Source organism: Equus przewalskii, chromosome 25 (genome assembly GCF_037783145.1).
Source record: "Equus przewalskii isolate Varuska chromosome 25, EquPr2, whole genome shotgun sequence".
In the NCBI taxonomy this organism is placed as follows: domain Eukaryota; kingdom Metazoa; phylum Chordata; class Mammalia; order Perissodactyla; family Equidae; genus Equus; species Equus przewalskii.
This window is the reverse complement of record NC_091855.1, coordinates 36,209,137-36,232,107: the sequence shown is the minus strand read 5'-3', so window position 1 is coordinate 36,232,107 and position 22,971 is coordinate 36,209,137. Positions and strand designations below refer to the sequence as shown.

General features: G+C 57.0%; 1 protein-coding gene across 2 annotated transcripts; it reads right to left on the bottom strand.

Annotated features, from left to right (window-relative positions):
- OTUB2 (OTU deubiquitinase, ubiquitin aldehyde binding 2) lies at positions 1-20,499 on the bottom strand. 2 transcript variants are annotated; one of them, XM_008540770.2, is made up of 6 exons: positions 20,273-20,499; positions 10,094-10,189; positions 8,632-8,750; positions 4,458-4,542; positions 3,690-3,884; positions 1-2,740 (listed from the first exon to the last, which is right to left on the bottom strand). In XM_008540770.2, the coding sequence occupies exons 1-6, from the start codon at positions 20,273-20,275 to the stop codon at positions 2,534-2,536; spliced, it is 705 nt and encodes a 234-aa protein (XP_008538992.1). In that variant the 5' UTR covers positions 20,276-20,499; the 3' UTR covers positions 1-2,533. The 2 variants fall into 2 exon arrangements, with proteins under 2 accessions (XP_008538992.1, XP_070450759.1); XM_070594658.1 differs by having other exon boundaries at positions 19,946-20,433.
- Positions 20,500-22,971: the final 2,472 nt, after the last annotated feature.

Genomic DNA, 22,971 nt, shown 5'->3' with positions numbered 1-22,971 from the left:
TTTTTGTTGCTAAATATTCCCATTGATTTATCAAGTTTCTTTTGGAAAGAAAGTAACAAATGTGCAGTTACAAAGACAAACTCTCAAAGCAATTTTCCCTCTAGCTTCTGGTCTGGAAAGAGATGGCTTCATGGGGTGCGGGGCGGAGAATCATCCAGGCGGTGTGACTCCAGGAAGACCAGCTGCAATGGATGAGCCAGGTGTCTTCCACAGACGGCGGGATGTTAACACATTCCTTCACGTTTCACTGATCCTGCCACTCCTCCTTCTCATAGTGCTTTTCCTTGGAGACCAGAATTTGGCCAATGGTTTTGTGAAAAGGGAAAGCAGAAGGTGAGACCATGACAGGAACTTGGCCTGCCTCTGTGGGGCATCCTGACGCTAAACTGAGGGGACCTCTCCTCGGAAGAGGGTCCCCTGGGAGCCCAGCAGGCTCTCAGGCCTGGAAGCACAGCATAGGCACTTTTGAGAGGGGTTTCTCCAGCCGGTCTGCCAGAGAGAAAGCGCTGCTTTTGTAAACGCCACACAAGCCACAGATGCAGACAGGTGGCGGCCAGTGCTGCTTATGCTGTGCTAGAGAGCGCGGCCAGAGGCCCAGGACCTATCTCACAAGCCCTCATTGCACCCAAGGGCTTAGCCCGGCGCCGTGTGTTCATGCCTTTCAGTTTGGAAATAGAGGATGTGACAGTCACAAATCATGTAACACGCTCCCCCCACACTTCCAGTGTATTTGTCACCACCCTAGCACTCCTACCCTGAGCAGGGACACTGCACCAATTCAGAGATCAGGGTCAGGTTTACATTCCTGTGGAAAAGTGACATAATCACTTAGCTTGAGCCCTTGGGTCCAAATGCCAGCTGAGGGCAGTGTGGGAACCCAGGTTCCTGCCTGGATCTAAAGCACCCTGATGTCTGTCTTCACAAAGGCAGAGAGTGACAGAAATCTGACGTTTGTGTGCCAGGACTCGGAGCAGTCTGCACCCCGGCCTCCCCAGGCCAGTCTGGCTGTGGCCAGACTAGCATTGCAGCACCAGCAGATGCTAAGAAGTCCCTGCAGAATGGGACCTGTGATGAGAAGAAGGCCTTCAATTAAGGAAGTACCCCAAAGGGCAATTCCTCGCCGCTGCCTTCTCCTTTTCCTCCCGCAGAGGAAGAGAGCTCGCTAGCAGCACTCCGGCCCAACCAGGGCTCTGAGGTCCTGAGAGTGAAGAGGTTATTAAGGGGCACATCCAGCTGGACGCACGAGGAAGCTGCCAGCCAGGGCTCTTGCTCCCAGGCATTTCCACGAGGGAGCTCTCCCCACTGCCAATTTCCTCGGTTTGTCTCTGTTCTTTCCCACCTAACCTCTCGCCAGCCCATAAACCGAGCAGAAGGGGAAAGAAGCCAAAAACAGCCAGGCAAAACCTGTCTGCTTTGCTCAGCTGGAGTCTGGCTGCATGTGCCCTGTCTCCACCTGGCTGGTATCTAGATTCTACTTTCAGGATACGCTGGGGATGGTGAGACAGCTTCCTGGTCCCAGACTCTAGTCCTACTCGAGCCTCTGTTCAGGTGGCGCTGGCAGCAGAACCCTGAAGGCCTGCCCTCCAAAAGGAGACAGGCCTGGCCCTGAGAGAGGTAGAGGGGCCCAACAACTTGAGCTTCACGCCGAAGGCTGAAGGCCCCTTTCTAGACTTTGGCATAAGAGTCTCTTTTTACTCTTAAGTTAGGGATAAGAAAACACTCCCATCATGAATGTTGGGAACCACACTGAAGCCCTCATTCCAGTAGGTCTCAGCTGTCCAGGGCTTCAGGCAGCATGCACCCATGTCCAATCCACCAGCTGACTGGACTTGGTCTTTTTTTTTTTGAGGAAGATTAGCCCTGAGCTAACTACTGCCAATCCTCCTCTTTTTGCTGAGGAAGGCTGGCCCTGAGCTAACATCATGCCCATCTTCCTCTACTTCATATGTGGGACGCCTACCACAGCATGGTTTGCCAAGCGGTGCTGCGTCTGCACCCAGGATCCCAACCCGCGAACCCTGGGCCGCCGAAGCAGAACGTATGCACTTAACTGCTGCGCCACTGGCCCGGCCCCAGGACTTGGTCCTTTTTTACAGAACTGGTACATCACTTAAGACAGCTGACCTTGAGCCTCTCCTCCCCTAGAGAGAGGCACCGCCCTGGTGAAAAGAAACCAGAGGACCTCATCTTTACACAATAGAGTGTCAACACTGGCAGGAACCTCCTCCAGATGAAGCAACAGGGCCAGACAGGAGAGGTGACCTAAAGTCACAGAACTGGGAGCAGCACCAGGGCTCCTGGCTTCCTGGCCCCGAGTCAGAAAGCATTTGATCCTCCAGGAAAATAAATACTAAAATATCACGAAGATACCACAGTCCGTAATGGGTAGGCCTCATTCCCAGTGACTTTGCCCAAAAGGCTGTACATTTTTTCAACTACAGTCTAAATCGCTTAAAAAATTGAAAAGCCGGAATGTTCCATTCACAATGCAGTCCCGTTAGGTGACAGGTTCCACTGCATGGCCTAAAATTAATCAACGTTTATCGGCTGCATAAAGGATGTTGTAGTGGGATGTTTTATAGAGCAGGTAAACGGAAGGGATGGCAGCCTCAGGGAACACGTGGTGGTTCAGGGCCGTGTCCATCTCGTCCACGTACTCCACCTGCAGCGCGATGTTCAGGGCCTGAGACAGGGCCGTGATCTGGATGTGGTCACACTCCATGGCCATGGGCTCCACCTCCTGCAAAGGCCAAAGTGAAAACCCAAACCCAGTTTAGGAAGGAGGCCTGGCAGAGGACAAGTGAGAAGGCCAACCCCGGCTTTCAGGGTCCCGAGTCACAGTCTCTGCGCTGGGAAATAATCCTCACAACAACCCACAACAGAGGAGGGAGGGAGGTGTGGTGAGGAGGGAGCAGCTGGAAATCGCGAGGACCGCCCGGCTTGAATCGAGATCTTTTTGATTCAGGTCCTCTAGTCGTATGTAAGAAGAGGACACTACTTGGAGGAGTCTGGAAGCGGGGCAGGACTTCGGCTTCCTAACGCACACAATCTAAGACTCTCCGAACAGAAAGGGACTCCGTCACGAGGGATGTGAAGCTTCAATGCTTACAGAGGGCCAGGCAAGGGAGGGGGAGGGAGGGAGTCGGATGCTGAAGAGACAGAGAGGGTGGCAGGCAGGCAAGTGTGTCCCACACAACTAGGGCAGCCGCCCGCCACTTAGCTCCTGCTGATTGTTGCCCTGCACGTATAAGGCCTGGGGAGCTGGATCTTCTGATTCTTCCAGAGAAATCCAGAAATTCATATGAAAATTGCCCAATATGTAAAAGTTAGCAGCTCTTTCAGGTAAATACCATACATCATAAACAAAACACATCTCAGGGCAGATGTCACTCCCGGGCTGCTAGTCACAATTCTGTAAACAGGCCAGTCCAAAGCCGTTATTTCTCAGATGGGAAATCTGAGGCCCAGAGAGGGAAAGTGACTTGCCCAAAGCCACACAGTTCAGGCAGCTCAAGTAGGATCTGTTTCTGGCTTGCTAATCTAGTGCTCTTTGAAATGCAAGTGCAGACGTGACACCCAAGTCCCCTGGCTAGGGATGTTGGTGCTAAAGTCTCCTAAGGAGAGAGGGACAAGAGCAGAGCCCCGGACTGGGAGCCGGGTCACCAAAACCTAAGACCCTGAGGACCTACATGAGTGCAGAAGTCTTTGATGTCCATCTCCTCGTCGATGAAGTGTCGGAAGAAGTCTGCACGGTTCCTGATGAAGGCTGAGGTGAGCAGGCGCAAGAACTGCACGATCCTGTCCGAGGCGCTCTGGTCGTTGAACACCTTCAGCAGGCTGGACACCGAGCCGTCCTTCTCCACCAGCTCTACCACACTGTAAAACTGGACCCCGCCGGGTGGGCTCAGCCGGGGCAGGCCCCGCCCCTCCCTCCACGGGGCTCCCCCCACGCGCATTTTCACTTTGAAATCCTCAAATTAAGATACCAAAATCCATCAGTCTGACATCCCACCAAAGCTAAGGAACAGAGTCAGAAGTACTCTGCAATGAGCACCTCAGCCTGGAGGCCTGTCTAGGAAACAGCAGTTGGGCTCTCCCTCCATCACTGTCGTGGGTGGGATTCTTATTTACAGATTCAGAACTGAGAGTCCTCCAACCTCACCCCCTTCGCTAATGGGAGCCAGGGGAGTGGGGTGCAGAGGGAATGGGGTGAAGGAAGCTGGTGGAAGTTTCCAGCCTGAGAGCTACTGCCCCAGACGAGGCGCCTCCTCCCAGAGGGAGGGCAGGGCCCTGCGCTCCCTGCGCCCTCATGTCCCCACAAGCAGGAAGCAACTGGGAGGAGCACGAGGGGCATGAGAGCCAGAGGCTGTGAGGGGCTCCGGCCAGTGCTCCCTCCTGTCTGCCCTGCCAGCGTGGAAGGACCTGGTCCCTCAGCCATCGTGCCCAGGCCAACTCACAGCATTGAAGAAGTTTCGGAACTTGTGCTCCTCAAAGCCAGCAGCCAGGAGGTCATTTGGGGTCTGCAGCACGCGCTCTTTGAACCTAAAGGGAGGACACTGATGCTCACGGGGAAACATGGGGGTGCCACAGCGACCGCCAACTGTCACCCCGCTCTCACCCACACCTCAGAAGATGGATGTCACTAACAGGTGCCGGACTTTCCTACCTTACAAAGCACCGCCACCTGGACCACACATGACTTGTTCTGTCCTCCCCACTGTATGCAGTTCTGGCAGGCGGGCGTTACACCCATCTCACAGATGCGGAAATTGGGGTAATCACCACCCACTCCCAGACACATGGATCCTGCCTTTCAAAGGTCTCTTGACTCTGACCCTCCTTCCTGTCCCCATGGTTCCTGCCGTATCATCACCATCTCTGGCCTGGGCCATGCCTGGCCTTCCCTGGTTTCTGGGCCCTTCTCCACAGGGACCTTGGAGTGACCAGCTCCTCGGCACAGACGTCCAGGGAGGGCCCCGGCTGAGCTCCAAGCTTATCCCCGGTCCAGTCACACAGCCCCTCCCACCCCACAGCCACTCCATGCATTGGCACCCGCAGTCCTGCAGCCGGGGAGCCTCTGCTCAGCGGCGTGCTGGTGCCAGTGTGTACCGCTCACGAGAGCCCACGGTCAAATTCTCAAGGACTTTGCCAGCCAGGTGTTAAACACAGACATTATTTAAAAAACAAGTTATGTGACTCTACAACTAAATAAATTCTACTAAGAAACAAACAAAATTAATATTTAAACCTCCTCATTACCTGCTTTACATGATCCACGCTGGGAGGTTATCTGTGTCTAGCGCGTGTGGATGGTGGAATCACGACTTGGACTGTACGTGTGTGTTGCGTGTCTCCTCCCAACCCCCTGCTCAGTGACCCCAGGGTGGCAGCGTGAAGTCAGTCACGACGGGAGTATTTATACCACAGGAATCGCTAACACCGCAAACCAGGCCTGCCCGCCCCACGGCCGTCAAACCTGGGCTGGCGCTGGCCGCCCTTCAAGACCTGGTCGGACGGCCCTTGCTTGGTCAGTGCCGGATCGTCCCTCTCTGCTCCCACCGCAGGCCCCCTAATGGCACGGCCCCATTCTCGGGCCTGTCCTGGTACTCTTGGGGGGATGGCAAGGAGCCCCACCCAGCCCCTGGCCCCAGGATACAATATAGCAGCAGAGACGAGACACAGACCAAGTGACAGTGGTCCACGGACAGGGGGACACATCCCACACAAGTGGACAGGCTCTGGGGGACCAGCTGGCACAGGCAGGACTGCAGCCCCTCCCCTGGAAAGGGAGAGCAGACCGCAAGGACACAGGACGGGGTTCTCACAAGGGACTAACTAAGGCACGAGAGAGGCCTGCGGCTTAGGGGCCTTGCTGTGGGAGACGGGGTGGGCAGGGGTGTATGGAGTGGAAACATCTCCTAAACCAGAGGGTGGGGCGTTTTTTGCTGAAAGGCAACCTGCCCTCGGCCTGGCCACATCTAAGTCTGATCTGGCCGGGGCACGTGTGGGGACGAGCACTGTGCTGGGAGTCACAGCCCCGCTGTTAATTTGCTTTCCGGCTTTGGGCCACAGGCTCCTTTCTGTGCATGTGTGATGGTAGCGCGCCTCCACAGGCGTGCTGTGAGAGTCCCCTCTGCTCACGTTGTCCCTGCCAGGCTGCGATGTGCACAGCTCTGTCCCCGGCTCTCCTGCCCCGACCCCTCGTCCCCAGCCACCCGCCCTGAACCTCACTCCTCTCCAGTGCTCACCCCACTGTGCCAGGCACTGGGGACACAGAAGAGCAGCCCACAGGCCGAGTCGAGTGGGACTCGCACCCCCACGAGGCGAGGAGGGGAAGGCGGACAGCCCGGGACGTGAAGCGCAGGCTCTCAGCTGCACACCAGCTTCAGTGGGACCTTGGGCAAGTCATCTGACGTTCCTGAGGCCCAGTTTACTCCGCCTCGTCCATCCCGCGCCCACTGGGCCCCCGCTCGGACGGTTCACAGACAGCTCGGACTTAGCATGGCCAAAGTGGAGCTCCTGTGGCTGCCCCACCTCCCTCTGCGGCAGCGGCTTCTCCACGCCGACACCTCTCAGGCCGACACCTGGCCGTCGTCCCTGACGCCTCTCTCCACTCACGCTCCTGCCCGTGCACCGCCCCTGAGTGTGCGCAATCCCGTCGACGCCACCTCCACACGTGTCTGGACTCTGAGCCTGCCCTCTACCTGCTCACGCCACCATTGCCATCTCTCCTCTGGGCCTCTCCCCGAGCGCGGCCCCGCTGCTCCTGCCCGGGCTGTCCTGCACGCAGCAGCCAGCAGGTCAGGCCCCTCGCTCCACTCAGACCCTCTGTGGCTCCATCTCATTCAAGCTGAAATTCGAGGTCCTTAAAAAGGCCCATGAGGCCCTACGTGACCTGCCCCCTTACCTCTCCAACCCCTACTTAAAACTGCTACCCCCGACCCCTGGCCAGCCTGGTTTTCTCCCACAACACATCAAGTGCTGTTCATATTGCTGTCCACCTTCTCCCACCGGGATGCAGGCTCCCCAGGCAGGAGTCTCGTCTCTCTCCTTCACTGCTGCATCCCCAGGGCCTACAATGGGGCCTGTGTGCGGCACCGGGTTGGGTGATGACCGCAGGGAGGGACGGAGGGTAGGGATGAAGGTTGACAGAGCATGCAGGGCTGGTACAGAGACACAGGGCCCACGCTTTGCCTGCATCACCTTGCTGAGTCCTTACAACAACCCTCTCAGCTATGTGAAATTATCCACCTTCCACAGATGTGGAAACAGGCTCAGAGAGGTCCGGTCACTTCCCTAAGGTCACACAGCAAGTAAGCAAGAGAGTGAGGTCTGACCTCAAAGCCCAGGGCCTCTGTGCAGCACAACTCTGGGGCCAGGGGGTGGGGAAGCCCCCCACACCGTACTGCCTCCACCCCCACAGGGCTGAGGGAGGAGGGGGAGGAGAGCGACTTGAGATGCTGACTGTCTGTCAAAAGGGGCTCTGCCAGTTTGTCATTCAATAAATGACACGAACGGCTCGTTCACAATAAGGAACAGGCTTCATTCCCACCCTCTTTGAGGGAGTCTAACTTCGAGCAGATGACGGCCTGAACCCAGCGGTTCTCAATCAAGGCTGACTTCGTTTAAAGAGACACTTAGCAACGTCTGGAGACATTTTTGATTGTCATGACTTGGGGAGGGGGCTGCTACGGGCATCTAGCGGGTGGAGGCCAGGGATGCTGCTAAACACCTACAGTGCACAGGACAGCGCCCCAGCGAGAGTGATGCAGCCCAGAGCGCCAGCAGTGCTGCTGTTGAGAAATCCACCTCAGGAAAGGGTTTCTGGCACCAGGGTCCACGGATCAACCCCAAGTGCTCCGTGACCCGTGGCCACTCTGCACCGTTGCTGGAGTGTGTGTGTGGGGGGGTGTCTCTGATGAGGAAGCCCGTGGCCTTCATCAAATCCTCTCTGGGCTGTGAGACCCCCAAGGTTAAGAAGCAGGTCTCTTAGCTCCTTGCTACTCCAAGCGTGGTCTGAGGCCCAGCACAGTGGGGCATGTCCTGGGAGCTTGTGCGAAAGGCAGAATCTCAGGCCCCGCCTAGCCCTACTGAGTCAGAATCCATCTTCACAAGACCCCGGGTGGTTTGTACAACTGGTGAGGTGTGAGAAGCCCTGAACGAAGCCAAAACATGAAGGTCCGACAGACGGCTGCTAGTGCTGGACGAGACCTCCAGCACCGACCTCGAGACCCAGGCCTGACGGGCAGACCCCTGGCTCCTCACGCTGGAGGCCAAGGTGGGCTGAAATAGCTGAGAACGCAGGGGCAGAGCATCTTTGTCTGGTTTTTTTGGAGGGGGTCTTCACCAATGCACCCAGTGGGACCTGCCCAGGCTAACTAAGACCAGGGGCCTGCAACACCTGCAAGGACACCCGTTCCACCCCCAGCCCCTTGGCTGCCCCCAACTCCACCACAGCGGGCAGCCGGGCATCCCCCCAAAGCAACAATGCTGCCACGCAGCTCCCCCACGCACCCCGGGTTAAGGAGGTTGTGCCAAGGAAAGACCCTCAGGGAGAGTCAGGGCCCCCAGAACACAGAGAACACAGCCTCAGAGGCAGGGAGCACCCCGCGTCCCCTTGACCCCACTCACTTCAGGATCTCTCTGCTCTTCCCCAGCAGAGACTCCAGGTAGGAATAGCCCAGGGCCCGGTAGAAGCAGTTGCCATCCCCCTTGGTCTTGCGGATGGCCACGAACCTTTTGCTGAGTTCCTGTGGGGAGAGAAGGAAACGCGGATGTCTGTGACAGCAACGCCTGCTCCGTGCGCTGTGTCCTGTCAGGGCCGGCCCACCTCCCCCAGGGAACACCTGCTCCCTCCTCTCAGACTGCAGCCCCTTCACAGGCTCCCGACTCTCATTCATCCCACGAATATAAAACTACGCTGAGTGTGACCTGGGTGTCAGGCATCAGTGGTGATGGGGCCATGGCCCTGCCCTCAGGCAGCCTACAGTCTAGGGGGAAGATGGACAATTAGGTGACGGTGACGGGGGGCCGGGGAAGCTGGGTGCCATGGAGCAGAAGTCCAGGCAGGCTCCCTGGAGGAGGACAAGCTGTGTGCATGGCTGGGCGGCGTGGCAGTGACAGGGGGTACTGGGTGGACGGCCAGGAGGCTGCAGAGTCGCAAGAAGGGCCTCCTCTCGCATCACTAGGCAGGCTGGCCAGTCCTTCAGATCTTCCTCAAGAGGCGCAGCCCTCCCCTCACGGGCCCCTCAGCTCAGCTCCCTGCTGTCGATTTCCCTCCCAAACGGCCTGGAGTCCCCTCTGTTGCCTCATGGGGTTACAGCCAGGGTTCTGACAGCAGAGCGTGGTTTTCAAGGGGTCAGGAGGCCCTGCTCCCACCACAGCAGTGAGAAGGCTCACAGCTGAGGGGGCCCAGCTGAGGCGGGCTGGCAGGAAGGGACGTACTCCTCAGAAACCCTGTTCTCGTCCCAGGAGGGCTCTGGGGACACGAGAGTCCAGTGCTGCCCAGCCTGGCTCCCACCCGGGAAGTGCTCACTGCAGCTTGGGGAGACAGACAGACCCGCCAGGGTGCGGAGAGGGGCAGAGGGTGCTGCCCGGGAGATGGGGAGTGCCCGGCTGCTGCCCACCCTTTGTCCCCTGCACCCTGTCGCTTTCCCTCAGAGCGATGCCCCAGCAGAGCCGTTACAGATGCGTCTAGGAGATCCAGCTGCACACTGCAACTCCCGGCCGGTCCCCCCCCCCCGCGCTGCAGGGCTGTGGGCCTGCCATTTCATCGCTGGGCCTTGGTTTCCTCAGATGTAAAAGGTGGGTAAAAAAGTACCGACCTCGCAATGCTGCAATGCGGTCTCGGTGAGTAAATAAACCCTCTAGATAGTGCCTAGCTTTAAACAAAATTGCCATTTTTTTTTTTGCAACTAAAGGATTTCTCGCTAAGGCAAATGCCCAACACCAAAACATCCAGGGAGCTCTTCCACTTGCCCAGGAACCTGCTCCAAGCTCTAAGCCTTTCTTTGTTTTCCAAGTGGCTCCTCCTTCTCTGCTCCCAGCTCCAGCCTGTCTAATCGAGGATCCTCTCCCCCCGGCCCGGCCTCACCTGGATTTTCCTCTGGTAAATCCTGTTCTCAGGATGATCCCGGAGAATTGAGAGAATGTCACATTTTTCTGATATTAGGTTGAACGATGTTTCACTCTGCAAGAGAAAGCAACGCTGTGACAATTTCAAAAGCAACAGAGGGGTTTCACCAAGTAGAAAGCCTCTGAACTGCTCGTTACGGGACACGGGGACTGTTTCCTCCCCGAGAGGCACGTGTGAGGAGGTCACCAGCGTCCTGGGCGCCAGGCCCCCCATGCAGGCAGGCAGGGCCGGCCCGTCATGTAGCGGTGTCAGCTTGTAACTTCCGAAGAGCTTCGTTTTACAGAACATCTCTCTACCTGAGTGAACCTCTGCTGGAGCACAGTGTGTCCCCTTGTCTCCTTCCGTCCTTCCTGCCTCACTCACCATTCCTTCTTTTACGATCCAACGATTCCTGAACATCCAGCCCATGCCACACACTGTGGTACTTGCTGGAAATACAGAGGCAACTGCCCCCCAGCAAGGCTCACAGTCTGGGGGGAAACAGTAACGACACGGGGTCACAGAAGAGGCCACACTGTGTGGAACATGGAGGGAGGTCCCCTACAGCGGTCGGGGGGTGCCAGGGGGAGACTTCCTGGGCAGAGATCACGGAGCAGGTGGAGGAGGGTGACACCTCTGTGCGCCACCTACCGGTGGAAGTTCACACTGCAGCTCAGCCCAGAGTGGAGGTCAGCCCGGCCCAGAGAGAGGGGCCGCCCCCCAACCGCGAGCCAGGGCCTTGGAGCGCTGAACGGGGGTCACCTGGCAGGGAGGAGGCGGTGGCGGAGGAAGGCCCAGGGCCCACCTCTGCTCTAACAGCCAGCTCCCCGCCACCTCATCTCTGCCCTGTGCTCTTCCTGCCCAGACTCAGGGCTCAGACAAGCGGGAAATGCACCCCTGCCTCTAACCAGCTCTGATTTCAGCACGAAAATAACGTAAGAGAAATTGGTGTTAAAGCCCCGTGTAGTTTACAGTTAAAAGAAGTGGCCCTGGGAGCTGCACACAACCCAAGAAGACAGATTGTGTGCGATGGTAACTGGGGTTTTCATACGTGGAAATCTAGTTTTCCACGAGTTTCCTGCCATCAATTGGGCAGAGTTGTCCCCAGAGCTCGCCACTGTCACTTTATGCCCCTGACCACAGGGCCTTTCCCAGGTGGCCTCTCAGCCTCTGCACTGGCAAGATGATGACCTCGACCCAGTGCCATGGTGCTCACAGAGCAGCCTTTGATGTTACAAGCCTCCTTCCAATCAGAGAAACGTGTCTGGATTTTTCATGATTAGATTTGTCCAAAGCTCAGCACCGGAAGCAGAGCGCTGGGCCACGGGGTCATCCAATGAGGCGGAAGTGACTCCACGTCACACAGGCTCCAAACTTCTGTCTGACAACGAGCTTCTCTGGCCCCGATTCCCACATCCAGGACAGAGGAGACATGCTGTGACTGGGAAGGGGCATTTCTGGGGGGTCTGGAGGCTCCCACCCATCAGTCTCCAAAGCCACACAGGCCTCCCTTGGTGCAGGACAGCTCGTATAACCATTTGAGACCTTCCGTTCACCTGTCTGATTCCCCTGGGCCCATCACAGGGCCTGCAACAAAGCAGGAGATGAGATGTTTGTTAAGTGAGTGAATAAAAACCACCTCCTCCATGAAGCCTCCCTGGTTGCCCTACCCCATCTGAATCAGGCATGGGCTCTCTCTTGAACTCACACTTTACTCCTTTTCTCCCCGTCTGGTGGCCACAAACATGCCCTTCCTGGATTTGGGGGCTCAGGGCAACTTCCCAGAGGAAAGCCCAGGAGTGGAGAAGGATGAATTTGTTGTTCCAAAGAAGAATAGAAGGAAAAGTCTTTCCAAAAGAGGGAACAGAGCATGCAAATGCTTGGGGGTGGGGGGAGGGATGCCAGGTTCTGCTTCTGGAAGCTTCCATCCTGTACCCACCCTTCTTCCTTTGCAAAATTAAGTCAGCCTCAGGTTCCTTCCTCACTTCTGCTCTGACACCACAGCAGCAGCTGGCAGAACAGTGGGAAACCGTCAGGAGGAATCAAACAACCATTCTGGGGCAGATGCTGTGGGCTGCTTTCCCCTCAGCCACCACCCAGGTCTTCCCCACTTAAGGAGTCCCTACTGTACTCTGGGCAACACGATGTAAAATGCCTGGGTTAAGTCACGACAATCCGAACCTCTTCGTCCATGATTTTTCCAGCCTCCCTTGCAGCTATGGCAGCCACCTGACTGGCACTGGACAACCAGATCCGTGAAAAGTCCGCTGGGGGCTCCTGAGAAGGTTTTTGGCTTTGGATAAAAGTAACAGAGACAGCATGTCCTATTCCTTCTCCCCGCTTCCTACCTTTAATGCAGATGCAATGTCTACATCACTGCAGCCATCCTGTGACTATGAGGTTGAAAGCCAAAACAATGAAGATAGTTGATGATCTACTGCTACCCTAAGCCCAAGATGTATGAAATAACAACAGGTGTCATTAATGCCCACCTACCACGTGCCAAGCTCCGGACAGAGGCATACATATCCCCATTATCTCACTTAATCTTCACTAACAATTATACTCATTCTACTGACAAGCTCAGGTCCCTTGTGCCAGGAAGTGACTTCATGCTGGTCTGTCTGACTCTGAAGCCTCCGGAAATTCTAGCAAGCCAAGCTTCTAGGCAGACAGGGCCCAGAGGCCAGGAGCTCTCGAGGGACCAAGGCTGCTGGACCTCAGAGGAACGCTGTGTGCAGGGCAGTCTCAGGCCTTCTCACCAGCAGGCCGGGTCCCAACCTCCCAGCCCTGCGGCTCCCCCAGCCAGAGACAGCACAGCTCCCACCCGGCTCGGGTCCTCAGTGCCCACAATGGCGTCCCCCAGTCTGAGAGACGTTTCTAGGACATGTCTGGACATGGTGTTGGAAGACATCAGTGACATCCAGAGGGCAAGTCACTGTCTGTTCCATTGCCCTCAGGCCTTCTAACCATGCCAAGGACAGGGCCGGCTTCGCACACCTGACTTCTTTGCACTTCGAGGAGTGAGCGGGCCTGACTTGGAGCCTCAAAGTCTTCCATTTTCATTTGCATTTTTAACTTCAAATTCTGATCTATTCTAAATCATGGAAGGTTGACATTATTGGCAGAATAATGTCAATAAGGTACAAGGGCTGGCGTACAGTTAATTTTGCACTCATACTGTGTGCTAATAAAGCAAATATCCGCGGGACCCCACACGCTTCAGAATTAAAGACCCCCTCTCTGCCTTGAGGGGGAGGCAAGACGACGAACAGGTAACCGTTTAAAACAGCAGGTGTGCCCGCTCTGCAACATCCTTCCACGCGTCCACGCACGGTCTCATCACCTCCCGAAGTCCTGTCACCTCCCTCACTAACAGAAGTCTTGTTTTCACAGACAGCCGACTTAAAACGATGGCTCGGGGCTTCTTCAGCCACGGACTGAAAAGTGGTACAACTGTGTTTACTGCTGCTTCGGCTTGGATGGCCCCGACCAACAAAATGGGGCGGCGGGGGCGCCAAGAGAAGGGCAGAAAGTCAGTTACATTGAATCAGCAGTTTCTGAGAGGATGGCAATGGGGGAGCGGAAAGGAGGCGAAGGAATTCATCTTAAATGTGTAGAGAAAAGTTCTTTAGTGTAGAAAGACCACCGACGGTCACAGGAAGAATTCTCAAGGCGGATCAGGAAGGGGGATGTGCGGCCTGCCAGCCTGTCTCGGTTCTCCACGTGTCCCAGGAATATAAACTTGCCCTTTTTGATGAATTTCAGTATAAATATTCAAATATTCAGTAGCAGTTCAGGGGCCTGAGCCGCTGAGGGTGGTTCACGGGACCCAGGGCCAGCACTGCACCCCCCACGGCCCCCCACCCCTCCTAGAGGAAGTCCCCACGGGATGGCTTTCAACGTGCATCTTCTTTTTTAATTGTGGTAAAATACACATATCAAAATATACCATCTTAACGGTTCGAAGTGTACAGTTTGCGGTACAAAGTGCATTCGCATCGTTGTGCAACCATCACCACCACCCATCCCAGAACTTTTTCATCATCCCCAACCAGAACTCTACCCAGCAGACACTAACTCCCCACTTCCCCTCCCCCCGCCCGGGGCAACCTCGCTTCCACTTTCTGTCTCTACGAATCTGTCCATCCTGGGACCGCACGTAAGTGGAAAACTGTCTTTCTAAAACTACAGAGTTGTTTTATAGCGGCATGTGTTTTAAATGTGCACACATCATTCTATAGATATTGAGACTTTTTTTCTTCACTTTCCTCAATTCTGTTTAAGATCTACCCCTCCTGACAAATGGCTCCTGGTGGGCTTGTTCCAGCGCCAGGTGATGGAGCCTTGGGTTGGCTCCAGCGCCCCCTCGTGGTCCCAGGGGTGTTTACGGGGCGCCTGGGAGGCAGGTGGGTTTCTCCTTTGGCGCCGTCACGTCCCTGCCTGCCCGCCTCCAGAATAACCCTGGTCTGCCCAGGTGGTCCCCGAGCGCCTCCCTTCCAGCAGGGCCCCGGCCACAGCCCTGGGAAAAAACAGAGTCCCCAGCTCCAGGGAGAACCTGGGCTCAGCCTCAGTTTACTGGCCCATAAATCAGGAACGATGCTCTGGGTTTGACCATGGCAACAAACCAACTAACTGGCAGTTTGTTGTTTAAATTATGGCTGAAAATTTCCAGGATGTTATGGGGAAAGGACAGACAGGCCACATCTGACAATGTCCTTTTAGCCCCAATCAGGCCACCTGACAGGACTTTAGCCTCTAATCGCCAGTTTGCAAATAGATACTAATTAATTAAGAAGGCAGGTAGCGCCTCTGCTTGCAAACAGCGTCAGCAGGTCAGGTCAGGAACGTATTTCCAAGTGAGAAAAGGACATTTCTTCCATCACTGGCTCTTCCTCAGCAGCCCTGGAACTGGCCGGAGGCACTCATGCCAGCTTGGGGTGCAGAGCAGGTCTGAGGCTTCGCTGGGAGCCTGGACCAGCAGAAAGCCAGGTCGGCCCAGCCCTCCACTGGGTCCCAATCGACAGGTCCAGCCACCCTGGTTCGCAGCCCTGAGCGAGGTCCCCAAGCGGAGCTGGGAGAGGTCCCACGCCAGGGCGAGGCAGGAGCTCCCACTCCACAGCTGCTGTGCCCCCCGCCCATGGGGACCCCCCGTGCCAGCAGCGTGCAAGGATCTCCAGGCACCCCCAGGAGACAGTGGGGTGGGGGTGACAAGGGGCTGCAGGATGGCAAGGGGCCAAGCCGGAAGGAGTGGGTTCTGGTGGCTCAGTCCCGCAGGCCCTCATAGCCTGCCCCATCTCACGCCGGGGTACCCCAAGCAAGATCCCTGCCTCTCCGTGAGCTCCTGGGGGGCCCCTCCTGAACAGAGACAGCTCACATCTGAATCCAGCCTCTCTGGGCTTTCATGAGAGGGGAAATAATAGAAGAATGACGCTCCACAAGGACAGGGCCCCTTGTCACTTCTGTGCACAGGTGTACCCCAAATGCCTGGAACAGCAGCGGGCACCCAGCAGGTGCTCAGTGATCGCCCGTTGAAAGAATGAAGCTGTCTTTGCTGGGCATTTACTGTGGGCCAGGGGCTGTGGATTATCTCATTTAAGCCTCGCAATATGACTGCTTTACAAATGGAAACAGGCACAGAGAGGTCAAGCCATTGGCCCGAGGTCACACAGTGAGGCAATCTCAGGTGGGGACTTGGACCCTGGGTCACCCAGCACATCAAAGGTATTCTGCATCCTCTCACTCTCCAGGAAGCGAATCCACCTGGCCATAATATGTGCCCTACTGTCCCTTCCTGATGACTCCTCAACAGCTCAGGCCTCTACCTGCAAAGCCCACATCAACGTACTATTAGGTACATCCGTGTACATCCACTCACCTGGGCTTTGAGGTGCCTACCGGCCTCTCACGGGCCCACCCTGGGCCCCAGCAGGCAATCCTGCCCTCGGCCGGCCTGACCTCCCTCTGAGGCTGCTCCACCAGCAGGGCTGACCTGGCTGAGTCCACCTCAGGCCCGGCCCCGCAGAACCAACGACTCACCTTGTGGCCTGACTCCTCCGCAGGAGAGGCCAGAGCCCCAAGGCTCACCCACCAGCAGGGCAGGGCTCGGACCCTGGGCAACCTACCCCTCAGAAGGTCCTCGTCACCTCCAGAGGTCCCCAGGGCTCCAGCCCGTGCCTTGCCTGCCTGGGGCTGAGGTCCCCATAGTGGGCTGTGGCAGGGGCTGGAAGGAAACGCCCTTTTCAATGTCTGCATTAGGGCTGATGTATAATATATGAACATAGAGAAGGACCAGAAACTTCTATTGATGAGTGATGGAAAACGTTTGGAGGCTAAAGACTTAGGGGAGACCCAGTGCCCTGAATCGTTCCCTATTGTTCCTATAACAAACTCAGTGACTTAAAACAACACAGGTTTATTATGATGCTCCGGGGGAGAACCCCTCTCTGTATCTTTTTCGGTTTCTAGAAGCCACCTGCCTTCCTCGGCTCATGATCCCTTCCTTCCCTTGCCATGTCTCCTCCTCCTCTGACCCTCCCGTCTCCCCCTTACAAGGACCCTCACGATCACATCAGTGAGCCCACCCGGGGAATCTCCCTTCTCATGACCCTGAACATCGTCACAGCTGCGAAGTCCCTGCTGCCCAGGGAGGTCCCCTAGTCACAGGTTCTGGGGAGGAGGACGTGGACATCTTTGGGGCCATCACTCAGCCTGTCACCCACAGGCCCCCTCTCTGCTGTTCACTCAGGAAACAGGGACGACCCTGCATCTGGGCCCCCAGCCCGCTTGGGTCACAGTTGTTGGCTGGCCTGGCGGAGACCGTGAACGCAGACGCCGGCCCCCCATCTGACGCCTGGACTCACACGATGTCCTCCTAATGGACCTGAGATCTGTCTCCGGCCCTGACCTCTCCCTGGTGCTCTGGCCGCAAACAGCCAGCAGCCACCGGGATGTCTGACCAGCATCCCCGAATTACGCCCCAGCTGCTCTTGTGCTCCACCTGCCTCCCCTTGCAGGGGTCCCCAGCTCTGCAAAATGCCCCTTTATCCAGCCAGAGCTCATGCCAAAGACCCTGGAGTCCTCTTCCACTTTCCTCCTCCCCGTCAGCTCTGCTCCTGGGTCCAGGCCTGAGCCACCACATCTGCCCCCGGGGAGGCTGCAACGGTGTCTGCCCAATTCACCTCCTACCTTCCACTCCTGCCCCCCATCCCCACCGTCGTTCTCAGCAGCCAGCGCAGGCTGGTACCATGTAAACCAGACCAGGACACCCCCTCCCTCAGTTCCCTCCAGCGGCTTCCCTCACTTAGGAAAAGACTACACCTTTTGATGACAGCCTCCCAGGTCCTAGGCATCCAGCCTTGCTCACCTCACTCTCCCTGAGCTCCTGCCACAATGACCCTCTCTGTGTTCCTCCAACAAAACACACCCTTTCTACCTCAGGGCCTTTGCACATGCTATTCCTGCTGCCTGGAATGCTCCTCTGCCTCTTCACATGACTCAGGTGATGCCACCTCCTCAGAGAAGCCTTCCCTGACCACACTGTCAAAAGCTGCCCTTTCCCCCCTCCCCCCCACTGCCTTGACTTGTTTTCTTTCTCCAGTGCATTCTCTGACAGGTAGGTTCACTCCTTGACTCGAATTCTTTCTGTCTCCCTCCACTAGAATGTCAACTGCATGAGGACAGGGACTTTGCCTGCCTGTCACGACCAGCTCCCCAGTGCCTGGCACACAGCAATGCTCCAAAAATGCATCCTGAGTGGATGAGTGGACAAATAGATGAGCCAGCTCCGACTCCAGACCACCACTGGCAGCCCTGCGTCTGCCCCGTCACCCTGCATTGCCCCATCATCCTGTGCCAGCTCCATCACCAGAGAGATCATCCAAGCCAACCATGTCTTACTTGTCAAAAATGTGTTATGGTTCCCCCACTGGCAGAATAAAACCCGAACCCCACAGCACAGCACGTGAAGCACTTCACAGCACATTCTGACCTCACCTACTTTTCTAGACTCACCTCCTCCCTCCCCTGAGCTCCCTGCATCCACACAGATGCTCTCCTTTCCCAGAATATCCCCTTCTTAACCACGTTTCCAGGGCTTTAAGCATGCTGTCCCACCCTGCCTGGAATGTACCCTTCCCCAGATCCTTCCTGAACACTCCTATATATCCTTCAACACCCCATTTAAAAGGCCCCCTTGTGAAGCCTTCCTGACACTGTGCACACCCTCAGAGTGCACCTGCTCTCTGCTGTGACCCCAAAGCCCTTGGTCAGACCTCTTAGGCCATGAGCAGCAGCTCAGGAATTGCTTGTGTCCAGCTCTGTCTTGACCACAGGCAGTGAGCTCCCAAGAGAGGGCAGGCCCCTTGTCTCTCTCACACAGCCCCAGCCTCCCCATGATTCCCGGGCAGACATCCTGTTTAGCGGGTTAACCACCCCATCCCCCTCCAAGGCACCCAAGCCCCCTGTGGCGGGATGAGGGCTTGGCGCTTTGATCCCCACCTGCCCTCTAACTTCCAGTCTTGTAGAGTCCAGGGCAGATGGGAAGGTGGAGTCAGAGGTCTCACTGGGCAGCACAGAGGCCAGAAGTTCAGGTCCCAGACCCCAGCGCCCCTGCCCTGCTCTCAGCTACCCAGCAGTGGCGGGAGGCATGCCAGCCACCGGCTCAGGGTGGCTAAACCCATTATTAACCCAGCTCCTGCCACTCCTAGCGGGCGATGCAGGAACACCTGGGCCGCCTTCCAGGAGCAGCAGAGCCAGGTAAACCCTCGGGCACCAGGACGCAGCAGGAAGCTGGAGCTTCCAGATGCCCCAGAGGCCCGCAGCCCCGCCCCAGCAGCAGGCTGGTTTGTCCAGGACAGTCCAGCCAGATGACGGGCTGCCCACGCCGCCCTCAAAACAGGCCAGGCCATGACCAGGCTTTGACCCACGCCCCAGGCCAGCAGCACCCTGCCGTGGTGACCCATTTCCCTGCCCAGACATGGAGGGAGGAGGCCAAAGGCGAAGACCCAGGCACCTGTGCACATCCATTTGCAGGGCTCTCATCACAGGAAAAGCTGTGGCTGACGACCTGGGCCCAGCACTCCACACGCATCACCTCCAACGGTCCTCCCAGCAGCCCACTGTGCAGACGTGCAGAACAGTGCTGGGAGGGGAGGGACCAGCCGAAGCCTCCTGCCTTTCCACGGGGTGAGGGGGAGATGTGAACTTGGGGCCGTGCGACCACAGCCAGGACACCAGCCCTTACACCCTATAGGGCAGGGGGCTCAGGGGGGCAGGGTTTCAGGGGGTCACCACTGCACAGTTCCCTGCAGACTGCCTGACCCACGCCCCCCACGCCCAACCCAGAAGGTGGACTGATGACCACAAAGAGCACTGGACTAGGAGTCCAGAGGCTTGGGTTCAAGTCACAAGTCCACCACAATCAGTGCCAGTCACTTCTCTGCCTGGGCCTCAGTTTCCCCACCTGACCAAGCCCAGGGTTTGGCCTGGCTCAGGGGGTCTCTGGGGCCCTTTCTGCTCAGACAGGACTCCGAATCGGGGCTTCTTGTAGCCTTTGCTTTGCCTGGACCCCTCATTCATGTGCCTCCCAACTTGAGACAGCCTCTGCAAGCGGCACCTAACTCCAAACGCCTTCTGTGGACGCGAGGGACGGAGAGAATGGCCAGCCACCCGGGCGCCCCCAGGTCCACTCGTGGGACTGGGGGCTGGGTCTCTCTGACGGCTGAGCCGTCGGGTAGGTGGGGCCGTGAGCTGCCGACTGGGAGGCTACTAACAAAGAGGGGGCGACCCTAAGCCCCGGAGCCTCCCTGTCCCCGCTCCCGGCGAGCCTACCTCGCGCCGTCGGGGCGGCTCCCTCGGGGACACCTGGGACCAGCGCGCCGGGGGCGGGGGCCCGGGCTGGGTCCTCTGCGCTGGGCGTCCTCGGGGGACGGCGGCGCGCGTCCCGGGCCCTGCAGGGCCTTCCGAGGAAAGACCGGGGCCCCCCCAATCCGTCTGGAATTGGCGCTCGCGGGGATGCGAACGCCGCGGGTCCCTCGCTGGGGGCTGAGCCTCGCGCCGGACCCCAGTCCTGCGAGCGCACATGCGCCCCGGCGACGACCCCGCCCACCGCCTGCCCCTTCCCTCTCCCCCTTCCTCCTTCCCCCCACGACCACTGACCATAGTGACCGTCGGGCCAGGTCCCGCCCCAGCGAGGAGCGATCCGGTGCGGGAGGGCGCCACGGGAGCCACGGGCTGGCGCCGCCGTTGAGTTGGGCGGCGGGGGCCTCGAGGGCGTGGGGGCGAGCGCAGAATACACCCGACCGCTCCGCAAACCAGAGGCTAGACCTCCACTGTGTCCCAGCAAGACACACGCCCCGCGATTGACGTCTGAAGCGGGCAATCAGAAGCCGGGGCGCAGGACGTCACAGAAAGTGGGTGGGACTTCACGTGCCGTCAGCCTATGCTTTAGGGTCCATTTGACAGGGTACCGCCCCCCTTTAAAGTCACAGAAAGCCTTTAACTAGCAAAGGAGTTAGCCCAACCCAGAAAGACAGGTCTTCATTTGTAAAGGCTGAAGGGCTTTTGACCAAAACTGCAAATTGAGGTCTTCTGAAAGATTAGCTGGCCCTCATTAATTCCTAAACAAGGTCACATAAGTAGTTTGCTCAAGATCAGAGGACAGGCACTTAGGGAACACGTGTCCAATAACATTGTTACCCGCCTGCCCTGGTATAGCTTCTAAATAATGTTTCACCCCCTTCCGACTCATGAATCAGTAGGTTGCCAGCTACCCAATTAATGTTTGTTGAATGAATGAATTTCCAGGATCGTTGATACCGTGCCTCTGGAATTGTACGCCTATATATGAGGCACAGAGGGTGAACCAGGTCTGGTGACTCAGCCTGCATACAAGCTCATTATTACTGGCATCAAACAGAGGAACATGTATCATTCGAAGATTCATTCACCAGCCCTCGACTCCTGGAGAAGGGGCTTCGGGTGGGGGAGGGTTCGTGGGGAAGCGGCTGCCATGCATTGCACGCGCCCGTTTAACAAGTCTTAATACTTCCAGCAGCGCATTTTAAGCGATTCCCCACCCGACTCGCACTCCCCCGCCCCAGGCGCCAGGCTAGGCTCTTGGAAAGCCCAACATCTGTGTCTTCCAACTGCGTATCCTTTTCTAGGTGGGGAGTGTGGGGTCAGTCGAGGTAATAACAATAATTACTAATTTTTACTGAGCACTTACTGTGTACCTATCGCGCACTGTCCTAAACTCTCAGCCTATGTTACCTGACCTAATTTTCTTACCTAATTCTAATTTTACCAACTAGTTTATGGGGATAGGTCCTATTATCCCTGTTTTTCAGATGAAGAAACTGAGGCACAGGCAAATTAAGCTACTTGCCCAAATTCACACAGCACACGGTGGGGTCAGAGCTGGTTCTGAATTCACTCTGCTGAGGAACCATGTGCGTGATTGCTTGGCCGTGTAGCCCCACGGCCCTGTTTGCTTTCTGGGGGGTTTCTGCTCTTTGTTTTTTCACAGGCGAGGAAGCCAGAGAGCAGACAGGAGCAGCCCAGGGCTTCTCAGCTAGGAAGTAGCCCAGCGGGTCAGGGTCCGTGGACCTCTGACTCCCCATCCAGTGCTCATTCCCGGCCATGGGAGGCTTCACTCAGTCGAGGAATGACGCAGCCAGGGGTGCTCCATGGGGTGTGGCGAGGAGTCTTTGCCAAGCAGAGGAGGGAAGGGCCTGCGGGTCTCAGGCTTAGTCCTGGCGAGCCCACATCCGAAGCATCTGGGGCCTTGAGAAGGAGGACCCTGAGCAAACTGAGGTTCCTGGCAGCTGTCGTGCTGGGCTGTAATAACCCCTGAGCCCGGGCCCCCGCTTCTTCCCTCCCCAGGCCATGGCAGCTCCAACCTGAGCCAGCACTGGCATGTTGAAGGAGCACTGGACTGGAGTTTGCAGGGAGCCCTGGGCCCCAGGCTGGCTCTAGACTCTGCCACTCACTGCTGTGTGGCCTCAGGTGATTTCCAGGCCCTCTCTGGGCCTCTGATTCCTCACTCAATGAGAAGGTTGGACAATCTGGACGTTAAAAAAAAGACAGTTTAAAAATATTTTTAGTAGTGAAGGCTTTAAAGAAAAACACAATCTTACCCAGAATCTAGTATAATCTCTGTAGTCTGTAACTAATGAGGCTTCTTCTCGAGGTCTCCAGATGCTGGTTAGACGAGAGGAAAGTTCACAGAAAGTCCAGCTGGTATTCAGGCTGGGTCCAGTTGAAAATGGAAACAGTCCCTTGAGGGGCCACCCCTACCCCGGCTGGAGGTACACACATTCTGTCCGGAATGAACGGGCTCCCCTCTTCCTGCACTGCTTCCACCTGGTGTCCAGGTGTCCAAGTGGAGGGGCCGGGGCATGGCTGCTGTGGCCTCACAGGTTCGGAGAAGAGTGGCTTGTCTCCAGCAGAGGACCTGGGCACCTGGGTGCTGGACACCCCCAGCTCGGTGGCCCATGTGACTCGTGGTCTGGCCTTTCTCAGGCTGGTCAGACCCAGACCACTCCTACCCCACTCTCTACAATGTGGCCCTGGCCCACCTTTCTTGCCCTCCCCCTCCCTCACTTCCCCATGTACTCAATACAGGAGCCTAAGAGGGTGGCTTCAAGTGCCAGAACCTTCTCATGCTTTCCCACTGTAAGCCTTTGCTCCCCCTGGAATGCCCGTTTCATAGGCTCTACCTGTCACATCCCACCCATCCTTCATATTCTGGCTCCCCTTCCGTGAAGTCTTCCCAGATTGCTGGGCTGGTCGTGAATGCCTCTGAATTTCCACTATGCCATGTCCATCCTTCTATGGTGCTGATCCCTTGAGACTGT

Excerpts from the sequence above, each read along its gene's own strand:
- OTUB2 (XM_070594658.1), bottom strand. The coding sequence starts at position 20,275 with ATGGTCAGTGGTCGTGGGGGGAAGGAGGAAGGGGGAGAGGGAAGGGGC. Across the intron at positions 4,543-8,631 it reads AAGAGCAGAGAGATCCTGAA|GTTCAAAGAGCGCGTGCTGC; the intron begins GTGAGTGGGGTC and ends TCCTCCCTTTAG. Across the intron at positions 2,741-3,689 it reads TCAAAGACTTCTGCACTCAT|GAGGTGGAGCCCATGGCCAT; the intron begins GTAGGTCCTCAG and ends TGGCCTTTGCAG.